Below are 14878 nucleotides of genomic sequence, written 5' to 3' on the forward strand. Positions count from 1 at the left end.
TTCAGGGACTGAAAGCAAATTGAACCAGTGGAATGAGTGATGAGAATGAAATTGTTACGTTTGATGACTTGATTTAATGTGTAACTGGACAATCTCAGTTTCCTGTGCGAAAAACCCGAACAGAAGCAACTCAAAAATGTATTTAAATGGTGTGTCATTTTTTTTATAGCGCAGATCAATTCACTGTAATAACTGTCGAGTTGGAAGGAAACAGCCGAGAATGGCCGGTGAAAAATGTATTTCCCTCACCATCCAGGGTAGGAGGGGAGCAGTCAGCACTCACATCCCTTCAGGAATTTCTGAATTAACATTTACCAGTAGCTTTTCAAGTAGAACGGAATCTCCATCAATCTGTTAGCTGATGTAATCAATCAATGTGTTTTTATTTTGGTTTATTTTCCATGCGGTCAGCTGGAGCAATGGCCACGGAACTCCCGCCTCAGGTATAAAGATGTGGTTCCCGAGCTGCGTGGATCCCGTGGCCATGCAGGAAAATTTTAAAAAGTCAGTGAAAAAAGGCTCAACTACCTGATAATCATCTCAATTGGGTCCCCTGCCGCTGCAGGTCGGGTCGGCTCCACGATGACAGACACGCTCCCATGCATCTTTCCACGAGAAAGGCATGTGGGAGTGAGATGACAGCGGGCCGGGAACCCGCTGTGAAAAACAACAACGTTCCCACCCGACCTGCCACCGATCGCGCCCGCTACCACCCTGGAAAATTCACCCCTTTATGTCCTCCTCGCAACTTACTTTCCCACCTAGCTTTGTATCATCAGGAACCTCGGATACATTACACTTGGTCCCTTTGTCCAAGTCATTAACATAGATTGTGCATAGCAGAGGCCCAAGCACTGATTCTTGTGGCACCCCACTAGAAACAGCCTGCAAATCGGAAAATGATCCATTTATTGCTACTCTCAGTTTTCTGTCCTTTAAGGAATCCTCAATCCATGCTAGTATATTACCCCCAACCCCATGAGCCCTTCTGATATTTAAATATAGCTTTTTATGGATGGATTAGCTCAGATGTCTGGAATGACCTGAACAGGGGTCCGACTGATTGCTCAGTAGTAAAGGCACCACACGGTGTTGTATGGAGTCACAAAGACCAGGAAGCTCCACAGAGTGTGTTGTTAGCTGGGGTGGTAGTAGAAACACTACAGTTAATTTCAAACCCTGGGCCAGGGAGAGAAATAGAACATTTTCCCATGTTTTTGCATCTAGGATTGGTGTTGAGAATTCACAGGCCTGGTATAGAACCACCAGCTGGAGAGAAAAGCTCCCTCTACAGTGTTCCAGAAATCTTTCAACTTCACCATTGAAGATTTAGCAGTTTCCACACCAGCTAGCCTCGCACCAGCTATCCTCACACCAGCTAGCCTCGCACCAGCTATCCTCACACCAGCTAGCCTCGCGGTCTCGAATGAGATTCCAATTTAAAGCTAATGGGGGTAATTTTGACTTTGTAAAACAGGCGATAGCGAATCAGTAGCCCGTCTTAATTCTCTCCTGATTTTTAAGATGTAAAACCGAGTGCTGATTCGCTATCGCCCGTTTCACCTCATCGTAAAATGTCAAAACTAGACCCAGTCTGTGCAACTGTGGCCAGTATTGTGCTGTAGATTCAAGCCCACTAGTAACTGGGTTGACACTGCCCCAGACATATTTCATGTTGGGCTTCTATCATCCAGAGAGCAGACTTTCATCAACAGTGTGGGTGCAATTCAAGAGCAGGAACAAAAGAATGCGAACGTACTGAATCAGCCAAGTGCAACTTTATAAACCCTCATCAGCTTTATCCAAGTTACATTTGTTAATGACTCAGCTCACACACATTGTTTAATGGTAGTTATACTATGAAGGTCAGCGAGACATGATTTTTTTATCCCACTCATACTATAACACATTCACAGCATCACCATTGGCAAGGCCCTTCCACTCGTGGGTTGGGTCAGAACTAAAACGATATCACTTTGAATATTTGGCCCTGCAATCCCTTAAAAGGGCAAAATATTGGAATAGGTTGGCTTTTGTGCAGGAAGAAACGGCATTCACCTTGGCCAATGCTGGCAGTCGGAATAGTGAAGGCCACCGCACCCCAAAGAGGGACTGAATTTGGCAGCCGGCTCCCAAACATGTGTTGATGGGCATTTCCCACCAGTGGAATTACCCTGGATTGTAAGGGGATAAAGAGGCAAGTGGCACGAGTTCAATAATGACTCAGTAGCCACTGACGGGTCATAACGGGCAGTTTCTTGTTCAATACAACTCCTGTAAAATAATGAAAATGCTTTTGTTGAGGGACGAGCGTCGTAATATACAGACCGAAGAATTGAGCGTCAGTCGTAGATTTGACGCAAGAGATAACTTAGATGTGCCTGGGATCTGCCGACATCAGTGTTAAGCTACGCCACAGAATCATCAGTTGACTTGCCTTCCAATTATCCTTGTTGTCCCTTGCACCCTGAAACCACTTCATTCCTCCCTTCACTTGACATCTTTACCAAAATTAATGAAATCAGCACGAGCCTGCGACCTCCCACTCAGTTATAGTTCTCCAGGGTTGTGCTGTTCCCATTAGCATTTCCTTCAACCAGGCCCGAGTCGTACACAAGAGTGGTAAAGGAGTTCAGTGGCTGCTATCCTCACGTTAGCACTCAGCAAGTGAAAAGCCAGAGCTGCTTTTCGCAAGCTGTCACAACTGTCTTGCACAGCGTAACCCGGGAGATCATAAGATTTTGATGCGATCAGTCAGTCAGTCAGTCAGTCATCGAAACCAGGCTGGCCAGACACAATTAGACTTTGCCATTGCACTCTCTCCTCTGCTAGCACTTGCAGCCATCTGTCCAATGTCACTCCTCCATTCCGTCTTGTATAAATACCATCTGTCTCACTATCTCCTGTGATCTCAAATGGAACTTGTACATCTCCATTGCTTGATTGTTCTCCTTCACGGCACAATTCTTCTCAACAGCTGTGAGCTCTTTATAACTTGTCCATCCAAGATTTGAATACTGCTCCCACATTGTGAGAGGCCCTTCTACCATCTCGGTCCTGGGCAGGATACAAGAACAAGCTGTTTGACTTCTCTTCAGCCTCCATTATCTATCCAATTTCTCTCTGTCTCCCCCCATGTGGATGCAAATGTAACACTTATTTTTTAAAAACAAAAGTGCATTAAGGAAATTCCAGGCCTTTTTCTTCAGCATTATTACACAGACGGGTATCACGGTGGCAGGACATGCTGGTGCTCCAACACTCTTATGCACGTAGTGGGGAGCATATGAAATCAAACATCGAAGTTTCCTGCAGGAGTTTTCAAAGGTAACCTTGCCAAACCAGTTTGCCTATCGTGCAAACAGATCAACGGAGGATGCAATCACAACTGCACTACACTCGGCACTGAATCACTTAGATGGTAAAGAGACCTACATCAGAATGCTGTTCATAGACTACAGCTCAGCATTCAACACTATCGTCCCCAACAAGCTGGCCACCAAACTCCAAACTCTTGGCCTGAACACTTCCCTCTGCAACTGGACCCTGGACTTCCTAACAAACAGACCCCAGTATGTCAAATTAGGTAACCACACCTCCCCCTCCCCCTCCCCTGAACACGGGGGCCCCACAAGGATGTGTGCTGAGCCCCCTCCTCTACTCCCTCTTCACCCACGACTGTGTGGCTGTTCATGGTTCCAACACCATCATCAAGTTTGCGGATGATACCGCGGTAGTAGGCCAGATCACCAACAACGATGAGTCAGCCTACAGGGAGAAGGTCCAGCATCTCGTGAAGTGGTGCGCCGATAACAACCTGGCCCTGAACATCAAGAAAACCAAAGAAATCATTGTGGACTTCAGGAAGTCTAAAGGCGGAAGTCACACCCCCATCCACATCAATGGGGCTGTGGTGGAAAGGGTGGACAGCTTTAAGTTCCTCGGAGTCCACATCACGGAAGACCTCTCCTGGTCCCTCAATACCTCCTCTCTGGTGAAGAAGGCCCAGCAGCGCCTATATTTCCTAAGGAGGCTGAAGGGATGTAACCTGTCACCCCTGATCCTCTCTAACTTTTACCGCTGCACAATAGAGAGCATCCTGACAAACTGTATCACAGTGTGGTTTGGCAGCTGTAGCTACTATGACCGGAAAGCCCTGCAGCGGATAGTCAAAACTGCCCAACGCATTACCGGCACCCGGCTACCGACCATAGAGCACGTATACCAGAAACGCTGTTTACGGAGGTCACGGTCCATCATCAAAGACCCTACCCACCCCAGCCACAGTCTGTTCGCCCTCCTGCCATCTGGGAGACGCTACAGATGCATTCGCACCCGTACGACCAGATTTAGGAACAGCTTCTTTCCCAGGGCTGTCATCCTACTGAACTCCACAAATAAACTCTAAAGCCTGCACATCTGCCAATGCACTTTATTATGGTTATGTTTATGTTAAATGTATTACAAGCCAAATGTATGTTGAATGTTTAAATGTCTTAATCTAAATGTACACTCTCGGGAGCCGCAAGCCTACATTTCGTTGTACTGCACTTGTGCACTAACAATGACAATAAAAGTTGATTTGATTTGATTTGATTTGATGTAAGCACCAAATGGAGGCAAGCCACTTATGGATCCAGAGAAAGGAAAAAGGGAGAAAAAAAAGTCCAAATCGCTTCTGCTTTCTCTTACCCATTCTGCTGGTGGCCCAATCCAGTGGGATATTGCATTGGCATCCTAGAGATCAAACGAAGGAGAGAAATTAATTTGCAAATAAGATATTGCCATAAATATACTATCAATATATTGCCGCTATTATGCTGCCGACACGGTCGCAGATTTGGGGCACATCTCAGGAATGGATGGAGCTGCTCCCCCATTATAAAGACAGGCTCCTGATCTTCTGGCTTCCAAGACACTAACGTGTGTTTGATGGGCTTCCCTGGCCTCCACCGGGAGTCTGGCTGAGTAGAGGGGCAGAATTCAGCAATGGCCAGGTGTTGTCTGTGGCATCCAGCTGAGCCAAGGCGCAAATGAAGGGAAATACGTTAGAGGATGTAGTTTGCTCACAATACACCCGTCCATACATGGGTGGGCAGAGGATATTCAGCCTGGCACTGCCCGCGGTAAATGGGGGAACATAAATATGGGACATGGCAGAGCACGTTCCCAATTTCCACCCGGCCAAACGCAGTTGTACTGGGAAAGAAATATAAAATCAGCAGAGAGGGTTGGAAATCCTGTTAACTGTATTCAATATCCAATTGTTATACCTTGACTGAGCCTCTTCTTCATCATCAGAGGAACTTTCCTGTGGAGTAAAATAAAAATATGACTTTGCAAGCCAGAAATTCCCAATGCAATTGACATAGCAACAGTCTTGAGCCTCCTGCGATCTGCTCAATATATTTAACCATCCATGCTAGGGGAAGGTTAAAAGCAATCCTGTATTGGAAGCGTATCGCACACACAACCCCCCCCCCGCCCCCAACTGAGAAACCCAGGAAAAGGCCCATTGTGCTGGGCACCATCAAGGTTGAAAAGATTAGGAGTGAAGACACAATGGAGTAGATTTTGACTTTGTGCGATAGTATACAACAGGCGACAGCAAATTGGCAGCACATTTTACATCTCCCCCGATTTTGATTTCCATTCAGTCAAAATCTACCCCAATAGAGTCAAGAAGTAGTGATGAGGTGATCCAGAGCTTAGGTTTAAAGGTCTGTAAACTACAGGAGGGAGGAGCTAGAGGAGGAGACTATGCAGCGAGTCATAATTTCACCCCAGCAGGGAGGGTGAAGTAGCAGGAAGTATTGGTAGCTTGGAGGAAACAGAAGAAGAAAGTTAATCTAAATTTTGATTGAAGAAAATCAGAAAAATGATCAAACTTACTGAACTGGTCACCTGGAGGTTATCCTCATCTTCCTTCAGGGAACCCCACTTTATAGAAAAGAACAGGACGAGTAATGTAGGGTCATTTATGTCAAACCCTTGCCTTAATGTTTATACTGGATAGTGTGCAGTTAGGATGCCAGCTAGGGACCTACGTGTGCTTAAGTTGGCTCGGGTTGTGATATGAAGAGTGATCATGCCACAAAATGCACATGCAAGCTTACAAACTAGAGGAATCCATTCATAATCATCTACTATAACAGCAGATAGTTTTGACACTGACCTTTTATATGCTCAGTAATCATGTAAGCCATGTAAATGTGACGTCCCAATTTGGTGACGATTTCCCTTTAATTTAAGAAGTCCATAACTTGCTGTATCCAGTGTTACACAAGGTACGTTTTAACCAATCAAACTGCTACATTTAATCAGTTGACATACACAGAATCATGGGAAGTTGCCGCTGGTTTGAGCACAGCACGCCAAGCATAATGTACACAACTGGCCACTTGACACTTAGACACCAATCAAAATATACCATGTCTCACCTGTCAAAAGTTCCACTGTGGAGAAAAAAAACACCAAGTGAAACAAATTGGGGAATTGCAACTTCAACATTTATGCTAAAAAAAAACCTTAGGAAAACTAGAAATAAAAAACCCCACATGGGACTGTCACCTTACCTGAACTATAATGGCTGCCATGCACAAGTAAGTGGAGTCAGTTAGTCAGACAATTAAATGTCGAGCCCCTCACAAGGAGCCGAGAGAGAGAGAAACTATTTCCTCTGGTGGGGGGAGGCCAGAACAAGGGGGCAGAACCTTAAAATTGGAGCCAGGCCATTCAGGGGTGATGTCAGGAAACACTTCTTCACACAAAGGGTACTGGAAATCCACAACTCTCTCTCCCAAAAAAGCTGTTGAGGCTGGGGATCAATTGAAAATTTCAAAATGATGATTGAGAGATTTTTGTTAGGCAAGGTTATTAAGGGTGACGGAACCAAGGCGGGTAGATGGAGTTAAGATACAGATCAGCATGATCTCATTGAATGGCGGAACAGACGCGAAGGGCTGAATAGCCCACTCCTGTTCCTAACAGATTGGGTCTTACTGCCAGGAACACATATGGGCAGCGCCTGCTCTATATCAAAACTGGTAGACGTAGAAAAAAAACAGAAACTCTGCGGGGTTAGGGGCAAAGATGCTCTTTGATTGTCCCTCTGCCTGTAAGGAAGCATATGGCTGCTGGTTGCCTCCTCCCAGTAGCAGAGATTGAGAACTCTGGGTGGAGGAGCCTGGGCCCCAAGTCTGTATGGCAGTGCACTGAAGCTCCAACACCGCTGTGATGCCCAACTCTGAACATATTGAATTACACAGGAATCTTAGGTTAAAAGCACTTTTTAAATTGTCTCTCCTCTCCAGTTTGTGAAAGTTGGCCAGTTTAACTGTTGGGGCTGGGGCCAGGCACCTGACCAATGAGTTTGGCCAATGCAAGCATGAAAACAGGGTTAATTTAAAGAGTCTTTAGATACACAAATATTTTCCTCCTCTGACAAGTACAAAAACAAGGACATTTCATTCAATCAGCGTGATCCATTTAAGTAAGTTCTTATTCTTACCCTTTCCCAATTTTAATCATATCCTGATTAGCATTTCCAAAAATTCCACTGAAGTTTCCATTTGAGCTCCACTGAAGACTTGCCCCATGAGAAATCGGCTTCCACTTTCCAAGAACTACAGAGCATCGTTCACTGGGCCAATCATTTCCCCTTCCCATCCCTCAGAACGACCCTGACCATTTGACCTTTAGCTTCTTTCAATTAAGCACGGACTCCCATTCCTTGTTTTTCTTCTTCCAAAATGTATTACCTCACACCTATCCACCTTAAATTATCTAAAGACTCTTTAAATTAACCCAGTTTTCATACTTGCATCTGCCACCTGTCTGCCCATTCCACCAACACATCTTCCTGAAATCGTTTACAGTCCTCTTCACTGTTTGCTAACCCCCTCCCCATTTAGGTGATTAACTAATCTCAATTTGTTACTTATATGCAAGTCTGACTCATCTATATATAAAATCAAAAATAAAAGTAGACCCACCACTGGCTCTGGGGTACACCACTTTCCAACCCGTCTCCAGTCCAAGCAACGCCCATTCACCCCATCTCAGTTTCCCCTCTGCCAACCAGTGTTCTATCTACCCTGCGACCTCGCCTCTTGTACCATATGCCTTAATTTTTTTCTAACCAGTCTCGTGACACCTTATCAAATGCCTTCTCAAAATCCAAGTACGCTACATCTCAATGTTCCCTCTTATTTTCTCTTTGTACTGAGCGGGCCACAAACTCCTTTCAGCGCAACATTTTCGTCCGTGGGCAAATTTTACAACAACAGCTTGTACTTATATAGCACCTTTAACGTAGCAAAACGTCCCAAAGCGCTTCACAGGAGTATAAGACAAAAAATTTGACACCGAGCCACAAAGATAAATTAGGGCAGGTGACCAAAAGCTAAGTCAAAGGGGTAAGTTTTAAGGAATGTCTTAAAGGAGGAAAGAGAGGTAGAGAGGAGGAGAGGTTTAGGCAGGGAATTCCAGATCTTAGGGCCTAGGCAACAGAAGGCACAGACTCCCATTCCTTGTTTTGGTGTTCCGCAGGGGTCAGTGCTGGGACCCCAACTCTTTACAATCTATATTAACGATTTGGAGGAAGGGACCAAGTGCAACATATCCAAGTTTGCCGACGATACAAAGATGGGAGGGAAAGCAGTGAGTGAGGAGGACATAAAAAACCTGCAAAAGGACATAGACAGGCTAAGTGAGTGGGCAGAAATTTGGCAGATGGAATATAATGTTGGCAAGTGTGAGGTTATGCACTTTGGCAGAAAAAATCAAAGAGCAAGTTATTATCTAAATGGAGAGAAACTGCAAAGTGCTACAGTACAAAGGGATCTGGGGGTCCTGGTGCATGAAACACAGAAGGTTACTATGCAGGTGATCAGGAAGGCCAATGGAATCTTGGCTTTTATTGCAAGGGAGATGGAGTATAAAAGCAGGGAAGTCTTGCTTCAGTTATACAGGGTACTGGTGAGGCCACACCTGGAATACTGCATACAGTTTTGGTTTCCATATTTAAGAAAAGATATACTTGCTCTCGAGGCAGTTCAGAGAAGGTTCACTCGGTTGATTCCGGAGATGAGGGGATTGACTTATGAGGAAAGGTTGAGTAGGTTGGGCCTCTACTCATTGGCAATCAGAAGAATGAGGCGATCTTATCGAAACATATAAGATTGTGAGGGGGCTTAGAACATAAGAAATAGGAGCAGGAGTAAGCCAATCGGCCCCTCGAGCCTGCTCCGCCATTCAATAAGATCATGGCTGATCTGATCCTAACCGCCAATCCACGATCACAGAACCATCTCCTGAATCTAACAGAATTAGACACACGAAATAGGAGCAGGATCAGGCTACACGGCCCCTGAGCCCGCTCCGCTACCCACAGGGCCATGACCGATCCGAACCTAGACTCATGTCCAAATTCCGGCCCGCTCCCCGTAACCCTTAATTCCCTTTACTTCCAGGAAACTGTCTATTTCTGTTTTAAATTTATGTAATGATGTAGCTTCTACAGCTTTTTGGGGCAGCATATTCCATGGACCTACCACCCTCTGAGTGAAGTAGTTCCTCCTCATCTCAGTTTTGAAAGAGCAGCCCCTTATTCTAAGACTATGCCCCCTAGTTCTAGTTTCACCCATCATCGGGAACATCTTCCCTGCATCCACCCGATCCAACCCTTGATCGGGTGGATCGGGTGGATGCAGTGAGGATGTTTCCACTGATGGGTGAGACTAGAACTAGGGGGCATAATCTTAGAATAAGGGGCTGCCCTTTCAAAACTGAGATGAGGAGAAACTTCTTCACTCAGAGGGTAGTAAATCTGTGGAATTTGCTACCTCAGAGCTGTGGAAGCTGCGACATTAAATAAATTTAAAACGGAGATAGTTTCCTAGCTGATAAGGGAATTAGGGGTTACGGGGAGCGGGCAGGGATGTGGACGTGAGTCTAGGTTCAGATCAGCCATGATCCTATTGAATGGCGGAGCAGGCCCGAGGGGCCGTATGGCCTACTCCTGCTCCTACTTCTTATGTTCTTAAGGCATGGCCACCAAAGGTTGAGCGATTATAATCAGGGATGCTCAAGAGGGCAGAATTAGAGGAGCGCAGATATCTCGGGGGGGTTGTGGGGCTTGAGGAGATTACAGAGATAGGGAGGGGCGAGGCCATGGAGGGATTTAAAAACAAGGATGAGAATTTTGAAATCGAGGCGTTGCTTAACCGGGAGCCAATGTAGGTCAGCGAGCACAGGGGTGGTGGGCGAGCGGGACTTGGTGCGAGTTAGGACACGGGCAGCCGAGTTTTGGATGACCTCAAGTTTACGTAAGGTGGAATGTGGGAGGCCAGCCAGGAGTGCGTTGGAATAGTCAAGTCTAGAGGTAACAAAGGCATGGATGAGGGTTTCAGCAGCGGATGAGCTGAGGCAAGGGCGGAGACGGAGGTGGAAATAGGCGGGCTTAGTTATGTCACGGATGCGTGGTCGGAAGCTCAACAACAACAACAGCAACCACTTAAAAGCATATATACAGTAATGCCATATTGCCACCCCACCGTCTCATATCATGAGACAATCAGACAAGGTTCTATACAAGTTTAACATAACTTCTCTGCTTTTGAATTCTATTCCTCTGGAAATGAGCCCCAGTGCTTTATTTGCACTTTTGTGGCTTTTTTAACCTGCGTTGCTAGTTTGAATGATTTGTGAATCGATACCCCAGATCCCTTTGCACCTCTATTCCATTTAGACTCTTATTTTCCAAGGAGTGGGTCGCCTCCTTATTCCTCCTACCAAAAATACACCACCTCACACTTATCGATATTGAAATTCATTCGTCATTTACATGCCCATTCTGCAAGTTTGTTTAGGGTAGAATTAATCAAAACCTTTTAGTTCGCCATGTACAAATTGTATGTAAAAAAAATACTTGTCAGAAATGACTGGGATATAAAAGAACTGCATAATAATGCATTAACACTTCAGAACCGTCACTCAGTTACACGGTTATGCATCGACAAACAATCCAAAAGCCCAAGGTGAGCTGAAAGAGGCATATCCAATTGTGCAATTAGTATTCATTTTAAAGTTTTCAACGCATTAGCCCATCCCTCATGTCACTATAGCAATGGCTGCACAAGCAGCTGGTGCTGTACGTCCACATAAGTAATTAGAATATTAATCACAATGCAACCAGACAACCAACAAATGGCTTCAGTTCACAGCATTAAAAAGCACTGAACAAAAACGGGTAACCGTATTTCCAACTTCAATCACTTCCATTAATAAACGTCGTCTTCTTGAACCAGCACCCCCCCATGTAACATGTCAGAAATGCAGCACTTATTCACAAGTGCAGAAACACACATACACTATTTGAGTCATCAAATTTTTAAAAAGGCAGGAAAAGCTATGATTTAACAGAAATAAACAAACATTCATCTTTCTTCCTGGACAGGAGAACCAACCAGACTGTCTTGGAAATGTTTACCGATATGGTGATGCAAAGATGTTAATTTACGAATTTTGCTTCTAATGTTTTTCTCTCATTCTCCACAATATTAATCCCTGCTCTTATGAAAAATGTTGAATTGTTTTAGGTACTTTGTAATTAAATAGTTAGAAACAAACTTCATTGTAAGCTCAATTTTTAATCTGCTATTTCAAACATTTATACCAAATCAAAATTGTGCATCATCGGTTTAATCAAGTATTTTCTGTCTTTAGAAGGAACCACTTGTTTATTAAGAAAGTAGCTTCCTGCAATTTTTATACATCATTACGTAACTCTCGTTTCTATTAATACTGCGCTAAACGTTTAAGAAGAAATCTATATTTACATTATTCCTGGGACTTGTTAGGACCATGAACAAGTCAAAATAAAATGGTTTGTGTTTTTCCCCTTTTTTGGTTCGCTTCCGGTTAATGATTTTAAAAAGTAATTTGCAACTCCTACAAATCCTCCCCTCTCCTCAAAACCATGGTTGCATGTTTGTGTAAAGCTACTCACTTCACACGATCGCTTAAAATCAAATTGAGAAAATTCAATGTTAAAATGTTTTGAGCATTTCAGAGCCTCTTTAAAAGCATTTGGACTTCAAGACCTGGTTGAAACTTGTTTAGATGAGGGGAAAATTAATTTTAACATTCAAAATTTAGGGGAAATAAATGTCAACACATTTTGTGTGAAAGTTCATTAAGAATCTTTTAATTCTTTCAAGTCTCATTGCAGCTTTGACAGAAGAAGTTGCTCCAAGTTTCTCTTTCCCTCTACAATGCTGTCAAACATACAACCAAAAAAAACTCTAATTCGAAACAGAGCTCAAATAAGAAAGTGAATAAAGTGGTTAAACTCCCCAATCCTAAGAAGGCAATGAGGTTATCTATCCCCAGCCTTGGCGAGGAGTTGGGAACAGTTTTGGAGAAGTTGTTTCCTCTTTATCTGTTGCCGTTCCCTCCGTCTCTCACAGACTCTGAGGTACAAACAGGAGCACAAACTCATTCCCCTCTCTCACAACATGATTTAAATAACCCTGAGAGACTCTTTCAAAAAGGGGACAACACCTGGTAAAATTTAACTGGACATTCAACATCACTTTCCTGTATTTTTTTTTGGCTTTAAACAATTTTCCAAATTTAAAATAAAATTCTCTCTCATTTATGTTTCAACAGGGGCCTAAAAATGGTTTGCTTTAGCCTCCTTCTAGCGGCCATTGTACATGTGCTGGGCCTCCACCTGTGTTGTTCCAAAGTGTGGCCAATGCTCAGTCCCCGGGAACTGACCACACGTGTCGCCACAGAAAAAAGTACTGACAGAATCCCAAGACACGCTCGCTGGGTTCCAGGGCTCTGTATCTTAGCAAATGCTGTTCCAACTCAGATCAGCTCCGAGGTCACAAACGACTCTCTCTGAGGATTCCCGGGCCGTTGTGTATTGGGCCCCACCGCCCCGCTCCAGCTCACTGTCTGGTCTTTGTATTTAAGTGTGCGGGACCTTACAGATCGCTGCGTGGCCGCACACCTTTCAGGGAACAGCGCCTACAACCCTCCGAGATCTCTGCGCTCCTTCAATTGGTGCCTCTTGCACATTCCCGATTTGAATCGCTCCACCATTGACGGCCGTGCCTCCAGCTAGCCACACTCGCTCTACCATCCAATACAAGAGGCAACCTTTGTTGCCCCGGGTAGTTTGAATTCTTCAGCAGACAGATGTGCTAATTGGGTTGCCTAAGGCGGCCTGTATAAAGTGAGGTGCCTCAACGTTTCTCGAAATATAAACCGGATGCCAGAATTCTGATTTTCAAAAATAAGATCCAATTTTCCCCACTTTTTAATGTTATTAAGGCTTTTATTAATTTAACAAGACTAAAACCATAAATCTACCCCTGGTGCAATATTGGATTTAGTAAAATGTAGCAAATAAAAGTTAAACTTGTGTTAATCACTCTTCTTCCTTCTGCCAAAATGCTTTCTTGCTTCACCTAATGATTGAAAGCCTGATCTTACAAACCCATCTGCAGTAGGATCATTTTATTTTAAAAAGCGGATTCACGAACAGCTCAACATTCGCACAAACTCGTTTCTCATTTCCTCCCCTAAAACACGTCACTGCCATCTAACAGCAACAAAGTCCCTTCTTACTCACCTGTTGCGGGGAAAACTCGGCGACTCACCCACCTGTAACAGGTTTAATAGGAAGAAGAGGTGCGCGCGGTTAGCCACCAATCTCTCCCACCGATTTTTAAAAGCTTCGTCCAGCCCCCGATAGCGGTGGCCGGCTGCACCGAGCTGGTGAGCGCAGAGTTTGTGTAAAGACGCTGCCCTCATCACCATGGGAGCCGGCTCCTCTGCAGCTTCTGCCGGCAGCATGTGGAACACCTCAAGAGGGCGACACGACCGACACCTCACCCACTCCCTCCCTTATCATGCGGCCGCTGCCCCAACTCTCGATCATTTCCACTAGACTCCGCAAACGACTCTGTCTGGATTCCCGGGCCCCTCGCCCGCTCCAGCTGTCCCGCTCTCTGCCCCGCCTTTGAATTGAAGTGCGCGGGAGCTCAGGGATCAATGCGCGGCCGCGCCCCTTAGAGGGAACAGAACTGCATTCCCTTTATCTATCCAATTGGTCACTTCTTGGGGCGGGGGGAAGCTCTTATTAAATTTGTTTCCAACAAATTTGTTTGTGCCAACCTCACCCAATATAATCTTCAAGTTTCAGGGTAATTCACAATATTTGCAGGATGGGCATACTTGGCTAACAAGGTGCAGTTGGCTTAATCCGACCCGTCATTCTTACCTCGACTGTTGGAGGCCGGGTCTCCTGCTGTTCCTCGCGTAGATCCATTGACAAGGTACTCGTCGCTGACAAAGCACAGCTTCTTCCCTGCCAACAATATGTACAAAAAAATCAGAAGCTCAAAAAGGCATCTTGAAATAATGCTGGCCAAAATCTGACTTTACCAAAATCTTGACTACGACAAAATAAAATTGAAAATATGACAGAATGGAGAAACAAACTGGCCACAACAGGACGCTTCAAAAGGCAATTCTTTAAGCAACAGGGCAATTGAGTCATTCATGGATGTGGTGGGTTTGGCTGCCACTAAAAATGGCCAAGCAAATGTCAAAAAGACAGACACTCAGGAACAATTGCTGTGCGTTCGCACTGGAAGTTCCCGTAGAGGTGGAAATACATGTGAAACCAATAAGTTTAAGGATCCATTAAGAAACCTATCAAGAAATGACGCCATGGTGATATATACTCAAAGAAACAACACGAGGGATGGGTTTCATTCTTGCAACATCAGAACCTCTTGCTACAAATAGCACATTCATTGTAATACAAAGCAAAATACTGCGGATGCTGGAAATCTGAAAT

General features: G+C 44.7%; 1 protein-coding gene across 6 annotated transcripts in view; it reads right to left on the reverse strand.

Annotated features, from left to right (window-relative positions):
- Positions 1–14379, reverse strand: part of LOC147100420 (uncharacterized) — a 29369-nt gene extending 14990 nt beyond the window's left edge. For 4 of the 6 annotated variants that reach the window (XM_085968106.1, XM_085968107.1, XM_085968105.1 and 1 more), the window contains exons 1-3: positions 14297–14379; positions 5274–5311; positions 4693–4737 (exon numbers count right to left, since the gene is read on the reverse strand). In XM_085968106.1, the coding sequence (XP_085824232.1) occupies positions 4693–4737; positions 5274–5311; positions 14297–14344 (131 nt within the window). In that variant the 5' untranslated portion in view covers positions 14345–14379. Of the gene's footprint in view, positions 1–4692; positions 4738–5273; positions 5312–5892; positions 9430–14296 lie in introns of those variants that run through there. The other 2 variants (XM_085968109.1, XM_085968108.1) reach the window with 2 other exon arrangements.
- Between the last annotated feature and the right edge of the window lie 499 nt (positions 14380–14878).

This window comes from Somniosus microcephalus, chromosome 26 (genome assembly GCF_052327205.1).
Source record: "Somniosus microcephalus isolate GS21.2 chromosome 26, FLI_Smic_1.0, whole genome shotgun sequence".
NCBI lineage: Eukaryota > Metazoa > Chordata > Chondrichthyes > Squaliformes > Somniosidae > Somniosus > Somniosus microcephalus.